We start from the raw sequence: 12,332 nt of genomic DNA, 5'->3' as shown, positions 1-12,332 counted from the left end.
CTTAATGGAAATATTTCACATTTATGATTAGTGTTATTATGTGCTTGAGACCTACCCAAATGATCCGTATTGTGAAATACCATAGTTGCGTGAATTCAATTATTTACAGTTTGATAGTATTTTATGTGTTTATTTTTGACATGACAAACACCAACTGCTGTAGCTTAATTCCGCTTGGATTCATATTCCTTCATATTTCTTTAGTTATGATGACGATAATAGCTCTGACATTTCCAGATTTCAATTTTGATTGGCTCTTATTTGAGGAAGCTCATGGGTTCTTTGAACTATTAAGCGCCTCCCCATTGCTCTCAAGGACATTATAATGCAGGGAACCACATTTCTAAACAGAAATATATTTGTTTCTTTTATTTGAAAGATCTATAGGCTACTTTAGAAAGAAATTGTTAAAGTTGTGACATTTCTTTGGACCTTAGCCCTGGAGTGGTGCGCCATGCTCTCTCATGCGGATCTCCTGGATGCTCGGCTCGGTGAGTTATCAGCCCCAAACTCTACTGTAAACTGGAGAAATGTATAATCTGACAACATTGTACAATTATTGAACAATGTGTATTTGATTACAGCCATGTACAACTTTAAAACCAGTTATCATTTGGCGTTCTAAAATATTGATACTGACGGTAAACCAGAGGATAGATTATGTTTGTAATACTTTTAGGACCATCATCACAACAATAGCTTGTCAGAAAACAAACAGCATTTTACATTTCACACCGATGAAAGAAGTTTTAATCAGTTTTAAGATCGTAAATATTTTTGTGTTTTCTTAAGTGTCTTACTGTTGTTCTCTTTCCCTTTCTTTTGCTCTCTCTCCGTACAGGGATGAAGGATGCTGCAGAGCTGCTGGGGCATCGAGACGCGACGAAGTGCCGTCTGGGCGGAGGGGTGGCGGACCAAGTCCACCAAGGAGACATGGCCCCTGCCCCGGACAACGTGAATGGGACCACCTTGCTGCCCGGGGATGAAATTACCTCGACTGGATCCAACCCGCCCGGAATGCAGGTTAACAGTAAGGACCCTGACAAACAGCAGTGCTCTACTGCCAACCAGCAAAAACAGAAACGCCATCGAACGCGCTTCACCCCAGCACAGCTGAACGAGCTGGAACGAAGCTTCGCCAAGACCCATTACCCAGACATCTTTATGCGTGAGGAGCTGGCACTGAGGATCGGTCTCACGGAGTCCCGTGTGCAGGTACATGTCCTTTGTATTCTTTTTTATTTAGGTTACATTTACCTTAGAACGAACGGCTATATATAATAATTATATAAGAAAATGTTCGGTATGTACCCACTGGCCACTACAGTAGGCTTTTGTATCCAAGCAAATATTGCACTTTTAATAAAACAGGCTCAAGTGTTTTGTATTATCTGCACGGTCCTTACTATGTCCAAAGCGATTGTGTTAGTAATCATATAGTTTATAATATAAGGCACCTCGGAGTATTGTGGCATATGGTCAAAATACCTCTGTACGTTAGACATTAGTTTATTTAAATTTTCGCTGTTAGCCTAAAATCAGACCGTTCTGGCCCAAGTCAAGCACTGCTTGTTTGATACCTAATAATTGGACACGCGTTGTGTGGTGATTTGCTGTTTAAATATGATTAGCTTAACTGACGAACAATGCCAGAACACTAAAGTAGGCTACACTGTTGGAGTATGTTATAGGCTATGGGGCAGATGATTCAAAAGTTTAAATACACAGATTGGATTGAGCTGTACATGGTCCTTATGCACCTCCCTAAGCCTACCTGTCCATGGCCTCTTTTTACCCAGCCTTTGTAAATCAGTTCTGTAAATGTTAAAAGCAAATATTTCGATGAAGGCCTGTTTTTGGTGGCTCGCTGTTTCTGTGAGCCTCTGTTAACGTGGCTCTTAAAAACGTAGACGCGTTTAAGCTGTAGCGCATCACAAAGGCCAAATTCAGTGGAGGTAACTTCTAAGCATTGAATCAAGAAGTGTATAGGCAATATGACCAACTTTGACCGCCAGAAACGTGAAAACAAAGTTGACCAAGTTGTACAATATGTGATTTGGTCCATTATTATTTGTAGCATAGGCTTATGCTTATGTAGAACATATCCGCTGTCAGAGTTGTGTAATAATAATAATAGTGTTAACATTTGAATGTGGAAACGGAATCGAGAGAAGCGTATTTTGTCTACGTTTTTGTTTGTCATACATTTGGCTAATTGGCCTAAATAATGGTGTAACTGTGAGACCCGGGCCAGTTAAACCCATAGTCAATCGACTTAAAAGATCGAAATGCAAATTATGGTCACAGAAAAATACAAATTACCAATAGATTATACACTGTATCAAAACGGTTTCGGAAGTATTTATAGGATAACTTATAGGTAGGCAATATAGGCTACTAGAATGCTATTTGAATATGGGCCTATTCTGTTTGAATTCTTTTTTTTCTCCACTTTTTTGTTGGATTTTAAAAAAAATACACTGAGGTATGCTGGATTTCTGAAATATTATAATCAAACCTATTATCAAATTATTTCAGTTCTGATATAGCGTCATTAAACAGTGACATGAAAATCATGCAAATTAACCTCATGCTATGAAGTTTATCAGTAGTCATAGCTATAATTCAGTTTTTTTTTATTTTATATTATTTACAAACACTAAAGCTGTAGGCCTATGCCTCAAATTTCTGCAAGCAGTGCATTACACCTGCATTGTAACCCCGCGGGCAGATATGTTTTGCTGGCTTCTGAAACGGTCAATCAGCTACGATGTCTTAATAGGACGCAGCGTGAGACTATATTGTACTTTTAATTGAATGAGAAATGTAATTTTCTTTCCGCTGTAGTTCAAAGGATTCGCTCGGTGTTTCACGGCTGGTTGATAGAATGAGAGCGAGATTTAAGAATTAACACGGCGGCACGGACGCCACGCATTAATCACGATTTGAATAGCAATGGAACCTTCGTGAATAGCTCTCTATCGTTAAGACCCGTAAAGTAATTTAGTTAATCCTACGGTGTGTGTGTGTGTGTGTGTGTGTGTGTTTAGTGGATTGTTTAAATACTTATTTAAACCATTTCCTTCTGGGTATTGGACAATGTTTGTTATGTAAATACTGCCTTAACGACGAGTTCGGAACCTCAGCTTCAGTGTCTCTAGATAAGTATTTCAACGTAGGCTACAAAGTTAATAGAACATTTTAAATATAGATAAAAAGGGACACATTTGTTTGGTTTCTGATTATTTTAAATAATTTATCCAGGTTTTGTCTCCAATAAAATCAAAATCTCAAAATTGGTCCATTGTTACAATTCAGGAAGCCTCTTCCTACACCAAATGTAGCCTGTCTGTTTTATTTTATTTAAACTTTATTTATCCAGTCTCTTTGTGGTCAATATATATTTCGATTAGAGGTCCGGTCCAAACAAGACTGCGTTAAAGACAATTAAAACACAACAATTTACAGAAATATGGGCCTATACAACAATAACAGAACTGTAGACAGACACATATTTTCATGACTGAAACGTTATGGAACTATTCAATCATAGTTGATGTACCACCGCATTGTCATATATAACAATTACATTTTTCAATAACGCCAGCTAAAAAAAAAATCGTACACTTGAAGGAACAATTAACGATTCATATGAGTAATTCTACCCTTATTAAGTTTCCTTTGCATCGTTGAAAGTAATTAACAATGAAATCGTAACTGTTACTTATTTTCTGACCCTATCAAATAAGAACAAAAATATGTAGTTTTCCCCGTACAGTCTAATATCCATGCTTAGTGTCAATGCACTATGGAGACCAGAGGGGTATAAAGATAGATTAGTAAAGTAGCGAGCACTGTCAAAAATCTGTCGATTAGTGCCCCTGCTAGATTATGGGAATGTGTTATACATGTAGGTCCCATGCTTCTGTACTGAAACCTCTGGATGCAGTATATCTTTCAGCCTTATGTTTTATCACACATTATATATTTCAATTGGGTGGGAATCCTTGAACTCTATATGGCCAGATACTGGTTAATGTTCTCATCTAAATCTGTTACAGAGAAACTTCCTACACTGTGAAAAGAATAATAGCCTAATTTATTCAATTATTTAAATATTGACTCAAACATCTACAAAGGTCCGTAGAACTCAAATAATAAGAGGTAATAATTCAAATGTCAATAATATTTGTTATCACAAAATGTTTTTGAGTACAGTTAATGCATATTCGTTTATAGAGTAAATATAACATGTATTGAATTATCAAGTTATTCTTGTTTGATATACTTGAAATATATGAAAAGTAGTAGTCATATGTTAATATTTGAGTAAAATACAAACATTTTCTGGGTTGTACTGATTTATAATTATTACGTTTTGAATACTTAATAGTGCCAAGTGACCCGGTTGTTAGATCATTGTGAGTAATGCATTGTTTGTCTTTTGATACTTTTCACAATGCTTAATGTATTATTAAAGGAAAAAATATATATTTATAAAATTGTATTAATAAGCAGTTTAAATTCCTATGAGGTTTAATTGGTAAGATGAATAGATATCCAAAGCGTTTGACAAATTGAGACGTTAAGAAGGTAATGTGCAGCACAGTGACTGATGCAGCATTCTGTAATTCTGCAGGTGTTACTCCAGTTACTGTTAGAGGAATAAACAATGTGCAGGCTGGATAATGAACAACACTAAAACAAATGACTATTAACACTGCAAGATAAATTACTAATGAGGGCAAATCATTTACGTAGACAGGCTTCTATGTTTCTGTTGCCTAAAACAATTATTATACTTCAGACAACACAAAATAGTTAAGTGTTATAACTTAAGAAAGATTATTATGGGAGTGATGTCACTTTATTATTTTAAGTGTTCACAAATACTTTGAGTTGAGTAATTAAAACGATTTGTGAATAATGGGTTTCCGAAAAAATAAAATAAATTGTTAGCTCATATGATTACTTTTTACAGTGTACCCATCTTACCTCAAAAATCAGATTGAAAAGCACCAGTCATGAAACATACTCTCAAGTCTGGCTAGTCCTGGAAACACTACGGGCATAATCAGAATTGGGTTTAACTGTTTTTTAATACTATGCTCCACACACATGGAATGACATTCAGAATGACTTAAAACTCAACGTTTTAGTGCATAGAACATGATTAAAATGTTTGACAAATGAACATTTTATTGTTCATTGAGGTTTTTTTAATGTGTGTATATTTATATTTCCATTTTGTATATGTTTCTTTCGGGTAAAGCATGGCTCAGCCGCAAATAAAGACATGGGCCTCATTTGACTTCTCTCGATATATTAAGGTTTAATTGAAAAAAACAGAACTTGAGCATGCTCTGCGTTATAGGCTCAAGAAGAACAGAGCATGAAGTGTGGCCTGATTTAAAACCACAGTAACGAATGCTCTAAAGCAAACCTGCTACTTACTAGGTTTAACAGATCGCATTATATTTTTTCTACACAATTCATTTTATTTGGCAAACGTATCAAACCATACATGTCCAATGTAACCCAAACATGGGGTTAACATTTTTCCCAAGTAAGAAGTTAGTAACACTCCTGCCGTAAAGCCATGTTGTAAGACTGGTTGACATTTCTGACAGGGTAAGTGACATGGAATGATTTTGTATCAAATATGCCTACACACATATGGGTTAATTTTTAATTATAATGTTTTTTGGGTTTTTTTCAGAGCCGTTTTATTGCAATGCTAACTATATTACTAGTCAATCGTTTTATTTCCATAGCCAAATAAGCCAATAGAGAAATTGTGTTTTATTAGAGTGCCTGCCTTTGCCATGCTTACCCCTCTTATACCATTTCACCTATCAACACCATTCCACCTTTCAACTGTTTTAGACAATTAGTTGCTATGGAATTTTGACGTTGTTACCTCTAACACTTATGTTTCTATGGCAAACGAAAATGGACAAAAATTACTGGGAGTCAACAGGGCCAAATTTCACATGGCCAACATTCAACCCAGAAAGTCACTGTTCAACTACTTAGGACATTAAGCTTAATTAGACGCCTTGGTTTTTACTTTGATACCAGAGTTGCAGAAAAAAAATGAATAGCTGTGAATGGAGTATACCCACTCTTCACCATTTGACCATCTACATAGTTGTTTTTGGTGATAACAATCATTTTTGTTCCAAACTAGTAAAATATTATTCTCTAACTTTTGACTCCATGGTGTCATTACATTTTCCGTAATCATCATGAGGACCTTCTTAAATGTTACATTTGTGAGTTGTCGGATGAAATAATATGTGCTTCACTTAATTTGATTTAATCAAAAACCAGCCATTCTGGAACCAAAAACCTTGGGACAGAAGAGAAAAGCTGGATGTGTTCAGTGAACCATGAATTTGTAATTAGAATTTCGAACAAACAGCTGGAGGCAGGGGCTTTTCTCATAGAGCTCCACTACTGTGGAATGATCTACCAATTAAGGTTGAAATGCAAACTCAGTGCAAACTATCAAGTGTCTACTAAAGACTCATCTCTACAGCATGGTCTATGATTAAGTGCAGTCTGGCCCAGGGGCGTAAAGGTGACCAGAAGGCTTGATACTGTCCACCCTTGCTGTCTTGCCAGGTGGGCTCTTGTCGCCACTGGGATGTCCTACCTCCAATGCCTTTCGGGGGAAGAGTCACTGGCTTGTTGTTGTCTCTCTGTTGCGCACTTGTGCAATTGGGCTGTACTCTGCTGGCAATACTCTGGCATCATTCAGGGTGATTGCGGTTGGTGGGTGTCCCTTTGGTTGATGCCTGGCAATGGGGTGGATTGATTTCCTGCCTGTTGGGCCCTGTCTGGGGCCTCCCCTGGGTAGGGCCCCAGTGTCACCGGACCCCCCCATCTCAGTCCCAAGATCTTATGCTGCTATATTATTGTGCTGGGGGATTGGGTCAGTTCTCCTTCCCCACTAAGTTCACCTTCTCCACTATAAATCGTTGTTGATATGAGGAATGCATTTTCAGAATTTTCCCAGTCTCCTCCCGTTTTAAACTTTAGGAAGACATGAGGTCCTTGTCCACACCTGCGGAGTACCTGGTTTGGGGGGCCCGTTGCTGTCCCTTTTCAAAATCCTCCTGGTTGTGTTGCAGATCAAGACGATACCTGACGATTTCAGCTGCCACAGTGCTGAAACCTCCTCCCTCCCCCGTGTTGTCCCTGTCCTTGTCCATCTGGTCATGCTTCTGACCTAGTCTAAATTTAAATAGACTCTGGATTTTGCCCACATGCGTTTATTAATTATTCCAATTGGAGTCATAATATTTCACCTGGCACAGCCAGAAGAGGACTGGTCACCCCTCTGAGCCTGGGTCCTCTCTAGGTTTCTTCCTAAATTTCGGCTTTCTTAGGGAGTTTTTCCTAGCCAATGACATTCAACACTACTGTTGTTTGCTCTTTGGGGTTTAAGGCCGGGTGTTTTGTAAAAGCACTTTGTGACAACTGCTGTTGTAAAAAGGGCTTTATTAATACATTTGACTGATTGATTGATTAATTTGCTGAGAATTCTTTATGGAATACCCCTCAGAAACACCTACACATAATCAAGTGGTTGCATCCTAATGCAACCTGTTCACATCATATGGTATCGTATGCCATATATAGAGGTTGCAGATTAGAAACCGTCAAATGCTACAATGTATATTTTTTGCTGGACAAAAGGGGAGAGTAGATAAAGAGAGATGCGTGAGAGACAAATGTGGAAAAATCGGAGGGGGGAATTGAATCAGTCTTTGGTATGCCCTCTCTGATCAAAGTCAGGTGTGTTACCACTAGACCAGGGGTTTTCCTGACTCAAAATTAGGCAACGATGGTACCCCATACCCCGCTCTACCGGACACCCCTCTGTGATATGCTTTATATAATATGTGGCTACACACTTGAAAAAGACAACTATTATAGTTTTAAATCTGCCTTGTTGTCCATGTCCACATGAGCAGCTAATGCACGCCATAGTGTCCTCAGTAATAGTAACCAAAATACGTACAAGCAATATACAGTTGGGAGAACAAGTATTTGATACACTGCAGGTTTTCCTACTTATAAAGCATGTAGATGTCTGTAATTTTTATCATAGGTACTCTTCAACTGTGAGTGACGGAATCTAAAACAAAAATCCAGAAAATCACAGTGTATGATTTTTAAGTAATTAATTTGATACATCAGAAAAGAAGTGTACCTATGATAAAAATTACAGACCTCTACATGCTTTGTAAGTAGGAAAACCTGCAAAATCGACAGTGTATCAAATACTTGTTCTCCCCACTGTATTTATTCTTAACATATTAACATGTTATACATGAAAAAAAAGTTAATAATATTTAATTTATCGGCCATACTTAACATACCTTAATGAAAGGAATATGCATCACAGACTGATTATATTGTGTTATATTGCATTATATTGCAAACAGTTCGACATTTAGGGCTGTGTAGCATACACACATCTTATGTGTGACTGGATGTCCTGGTGGTGCTTGAGTTCTGCATACAAATAAAATCACAATAGTCCAAAAAGACTTACGCATGTAATAAAATCAAAATAGTCCAAAACACCCTATGCATGTAATAAAAGTTGTTCTCCAGATGAGCTTCTGTTGTCAACAAGATTGTGAAGCTCAGCTTCCCATCAACCTGAACTCACAGATATATGTACTTTTTAATTGCTTTATGGAATTTTATTTCAGATATGATTACTAAAGTGTTAAGTGTTGGGGATTTTTTTTTTTATGAATTCAGAAAATGGAATAAATTGTATATTTAAAATGCTTCATTTAGCCATTCTGACGCTCAATTTCACTATTTATCTCTCCAGGTGTGGTTCCAGAACCGTCGTGCCAAGTGGAAAAAACGTAAGAAAACAACCAATGTGTTCCGCTCACCAAGCACTCTGTTGCCAACACATGGCCTTCCTCAGTTTGCTGCTGCAGCCATGGAGAACAGCCTGTGCTCCTTCCACGCAAACGATTCACGCTGGGCCACTGGGATGCCTGGGGTGTCCCAACTCCAGCTTCCCCCGGCGCTGGGTCGCCAGCAAGTGATGGCCCAGTCTCTCTCCCAGTGCAGTCTTGGCAGTACACAGCACAACTCAATGGGCCTCTCCAATGGCCTGTCATCCAATGGTTCAGGTCTGCAGCCCCACCTCTACCAGCCCCCCTTTTCTGGGATGTCTGCCTCCCTGTCTGGTCCCACAAATGTGTCGGGCTCGCAACAGTTGTGTAGCTCCCCAGACAGTGACATGTGGAGAGGGACAAGCATTGCGTCACTGCGACGCAAAGCACTCGAGCACACAGTGTCCATGAGTTTCACTTAACGACTTCTGAAGAGGAACACATTTATTTTGTGTTTGTTGCTCTACGCAATCAATGACCTATGTGAAAACTACTCAGGATGCAAAGTGCTGCATGAGAATGACAAGGACATAGAATGGCCAGACTGGATTCAGTCGGTCTGTGTTTGTTCAGGCATACACGTTAAGACCTGGATGACTTTGGATTGTGGTTTGGTAAAGTGGACTTGAAATGGGCATTTCTATTACAGTTAATTTTCAAAAACATCTGTGAACTTTTCATAATAATATTGTAACTGTTTAGCCAACAAACATTGCTTTTGTTCATAAGTTGTGACTTATGTCAGTGCATTTATTTGCTTTCAAAGTTGTTCTAATTAACCTGTTTTAAGTAACAAATAAAAGGTAGGAATCAGATTTTAAAATGCTGTTCAAATGGGTCTGAAGCATGGGTCTGACACTTCCTCCAGCTCTTCCCACCGGGAGGAGACCCCGGGGAAGACCTAGGACACGCTGGAGGGACTATGTCTCCCGGCTGGCCTGGGAACGCCACGGTGTCCCCCCGGAAGAGCTGGAGGAAGTGTCTGGGGAGAGGGAAGTCTGGGCATCTCTGCTTAGACTGCGGCCCCTGCGACCCGACCCTTGGAATAATCAATTGCCTCTTCCCCGAAAATGTGTTCACTGATGAATTTCTAAGTTAATTGAAATGGTGTGAACAATGTTTTGGAGACTTCAACTTTTAACCAATATTCACACTTCATAGAGGCCTACAAGAAATAAATGTACCAGGATTTTATCCAAATGGTAGAAGTGTGCATAGGAGTGTGAAAGTTCACAAGAAATGCAGCAAACAGAATGCAACATATAAATATTCTGGTTTCCACAAAAAAAAATGTGATGACAAATAAATGCATTTCTATATAATCAGACTCATCTGCATGTGTTGGTGGAAAGTGTGAAATCATAGTAGTAACATAAAGAAAATAACCCTAAAGTAATTTGTTCTATGATGTTTTTTGTATATAAAGCATTCTGGTACTTACTGGTCTCTTTTGTGAAATGTTCAAACTTATTGTCTGTGCTTAGGCTATTACCGAAATATGAGTATCTAAAATGTTTGATGTTAAACCAAATTGCATTACAATATTTCCTTGACCAGTTTATATACATTTATTGTAAATGGATGAATAAAATCATTTCCAATCATAAAATTATGATTGTTTAATGTTTTAACAGTAACCTAATGGTATATACGATTATGGCTTCTATAAGCATGTTTCTAAAAAGTTGGGATGCTGCATAAAATGCAAATAAAATCAGAATGCAATGATGTGCATATCATTTATCCCTATATTTAATTGAAAATAGCTCAAAGACAACATAGAGTGGATATAAAAAGTCTACACACCCCTTGCTTGATATAGGATTTCAGCTGCACAACAGTTCAGGGTGTCCTTTGTCATATTTTTCATTTCATAATGCACCATATATTTTCAATGGGTGAAAGGTCTGGACTGCAGGCAGGCCAGTGCAGCACCCAGACTATTTTACTACAGAGCCATGCTTTAATACATGCAGAATGTGGTTCGGCACTGTCTTGCTGAAATATGCAATGCCTTCCCAGAAAAATACATAATTTGGATGGCAGCATATGTTGCTCCAAAACCTGTACATATTGTTCAGCATTAATGGTGCCTTCACAGATATGCAAGTCACCCATGCCATATGCACTAATGCACCCCCACACAATCATGAGTGCTTTTGAACTGTGCGCTGATAACAAGCCGGATGGTCCCTCTCCTCTTTAGCCCGGAGGATGCGTCATCCATAATTCCCCAAAATATTTTTTAATATTGATTTGTCAGACTAGAGGAACGTTTTTCATTTCACCTCAGTCCATCTTAAATGAGCTCGGGCCCAGAGAAGGTGGTAGTGTTTCTGGATCTTGTTTATGCAGTAAGTTAGTTTGCATACCCTAGCAGAATATGTGACATTTTGGCATACATTTTTGAAAATATGACTGTTCATGCAAAGAAAATTTATTTTATTTAAGGATAGTGATCATATGAAGCCATTTATTATAACATAGTTGTTTGGCTCCTTTTTAAATCATAATGAAAACAGAAATCACCCAAATGGCCTTGAAAGTTTACATACCCTTGAATGTTTGGCCTTGTTACAGACACACAAGGTGACACATACAAGTGAAAATGGCAATTAAAGGTTAATTTCCTGCACCTATGGGTTATTAAATTGATTGCAATTAGTGTCTGTGTATCAATAGTCAATGAGTTGGTTAGCTCTCATGTGGATGCACTGAGCAGGCTAAATACTGAGCCATGGGGAACAGAAAAGAACTGTCAACAGACCTGCGTAACAAGGTAATGGAACTTCATAAAGATGGAAAAGTGAAAAATTCAGGGATCACTTGATACCAACAAAGAAAGATTTCAGCCAAAACTGCCAAAAGAATTGTTGGGGATACAAAGAAAAACCCACAGGTAACCTTAATGAGAAATACAGGCTGCTCTGGAAAAGGACGGTGTGGTTGTTTCAAGGAGCACAATAGGACAATACTTGAACAAAAATGAGCTGCATGGTTGAGTTGCCAGAAAGAAGCCTTTACTGCACCAATGCCACAAAAAAACCTGGTTACAATATGTCCAACAACACCTTTACATGCATCACAGCTTCTGGCAAACTGTAATTTGGAGTCCAAAATAGAGCTTTACGGTCATAACCATAAGTGCTATGTTTGGAGAGGGGTCAACAAGGCCTATGGTGAACAGAATACCATCCCCACTGTGAAACATGTTTTGTGGTGGTGTGAGCTCTAAAGGCACAGGGAATCTTGTGAAAATTGATGGCAAGATGAATGCAGCATGTTATCAGAAAATACTGGCAGACAATTTCCATTCTTCTGCATGAAAGCGGCGCATGGGATGCTCTTGGACTTTCCAGCATGACATTAACCCTAAGCACAAGGCCAAATTGACACTCC

The 12,332-nt window shown here is 38.4% G+C and overlaps 1 protein-coding gene across 1 annotated transcript; it reads left to right on the top strand.

The window, feature by feature from the left end:
- Positions 1-380: 380 nt before the first annotated feature.
- otpb (orthopedia homeobox b) lies at positions 381-9,835 on the top strand. Its single transcript, XM_010904963.3, has 3 exons — positions 381-491; positions 842-1,215; positions 8,858-9,835. The coding sequence occupies exons 1-3, from the start codon at positions 455-457 to the stop codon at positions 9,353-9,355; spliced, it is 909 nt and encodes a 302-aa protein (XP_010903265.2). The 5' UTR covers positions 381-454; the 3' UTR covers positions 9,356-9,835.
- Positions 9,836-12,332: the final 2,497 nt, after the last annotated feature.

Source organism: Esox lucius, chromosome 13 (assembly GCF_011004845.1).
Source record: "Esox lucius isolate fEsoLuc1 chromosome 13, fEsoLuc1.pri, whole genome shotgun sequence".
Lineage (NCBI taxonomy): Eukaryota > Metazoa > Chordata > Actinopteri > Esociformes > Esocidae > Esox > Esox lucius.
The sequence above is the reverse complement of the archived record's forward strand: the minus strand, read 5'-3'. Positions and strand labels throughout refer to the sequence as shown.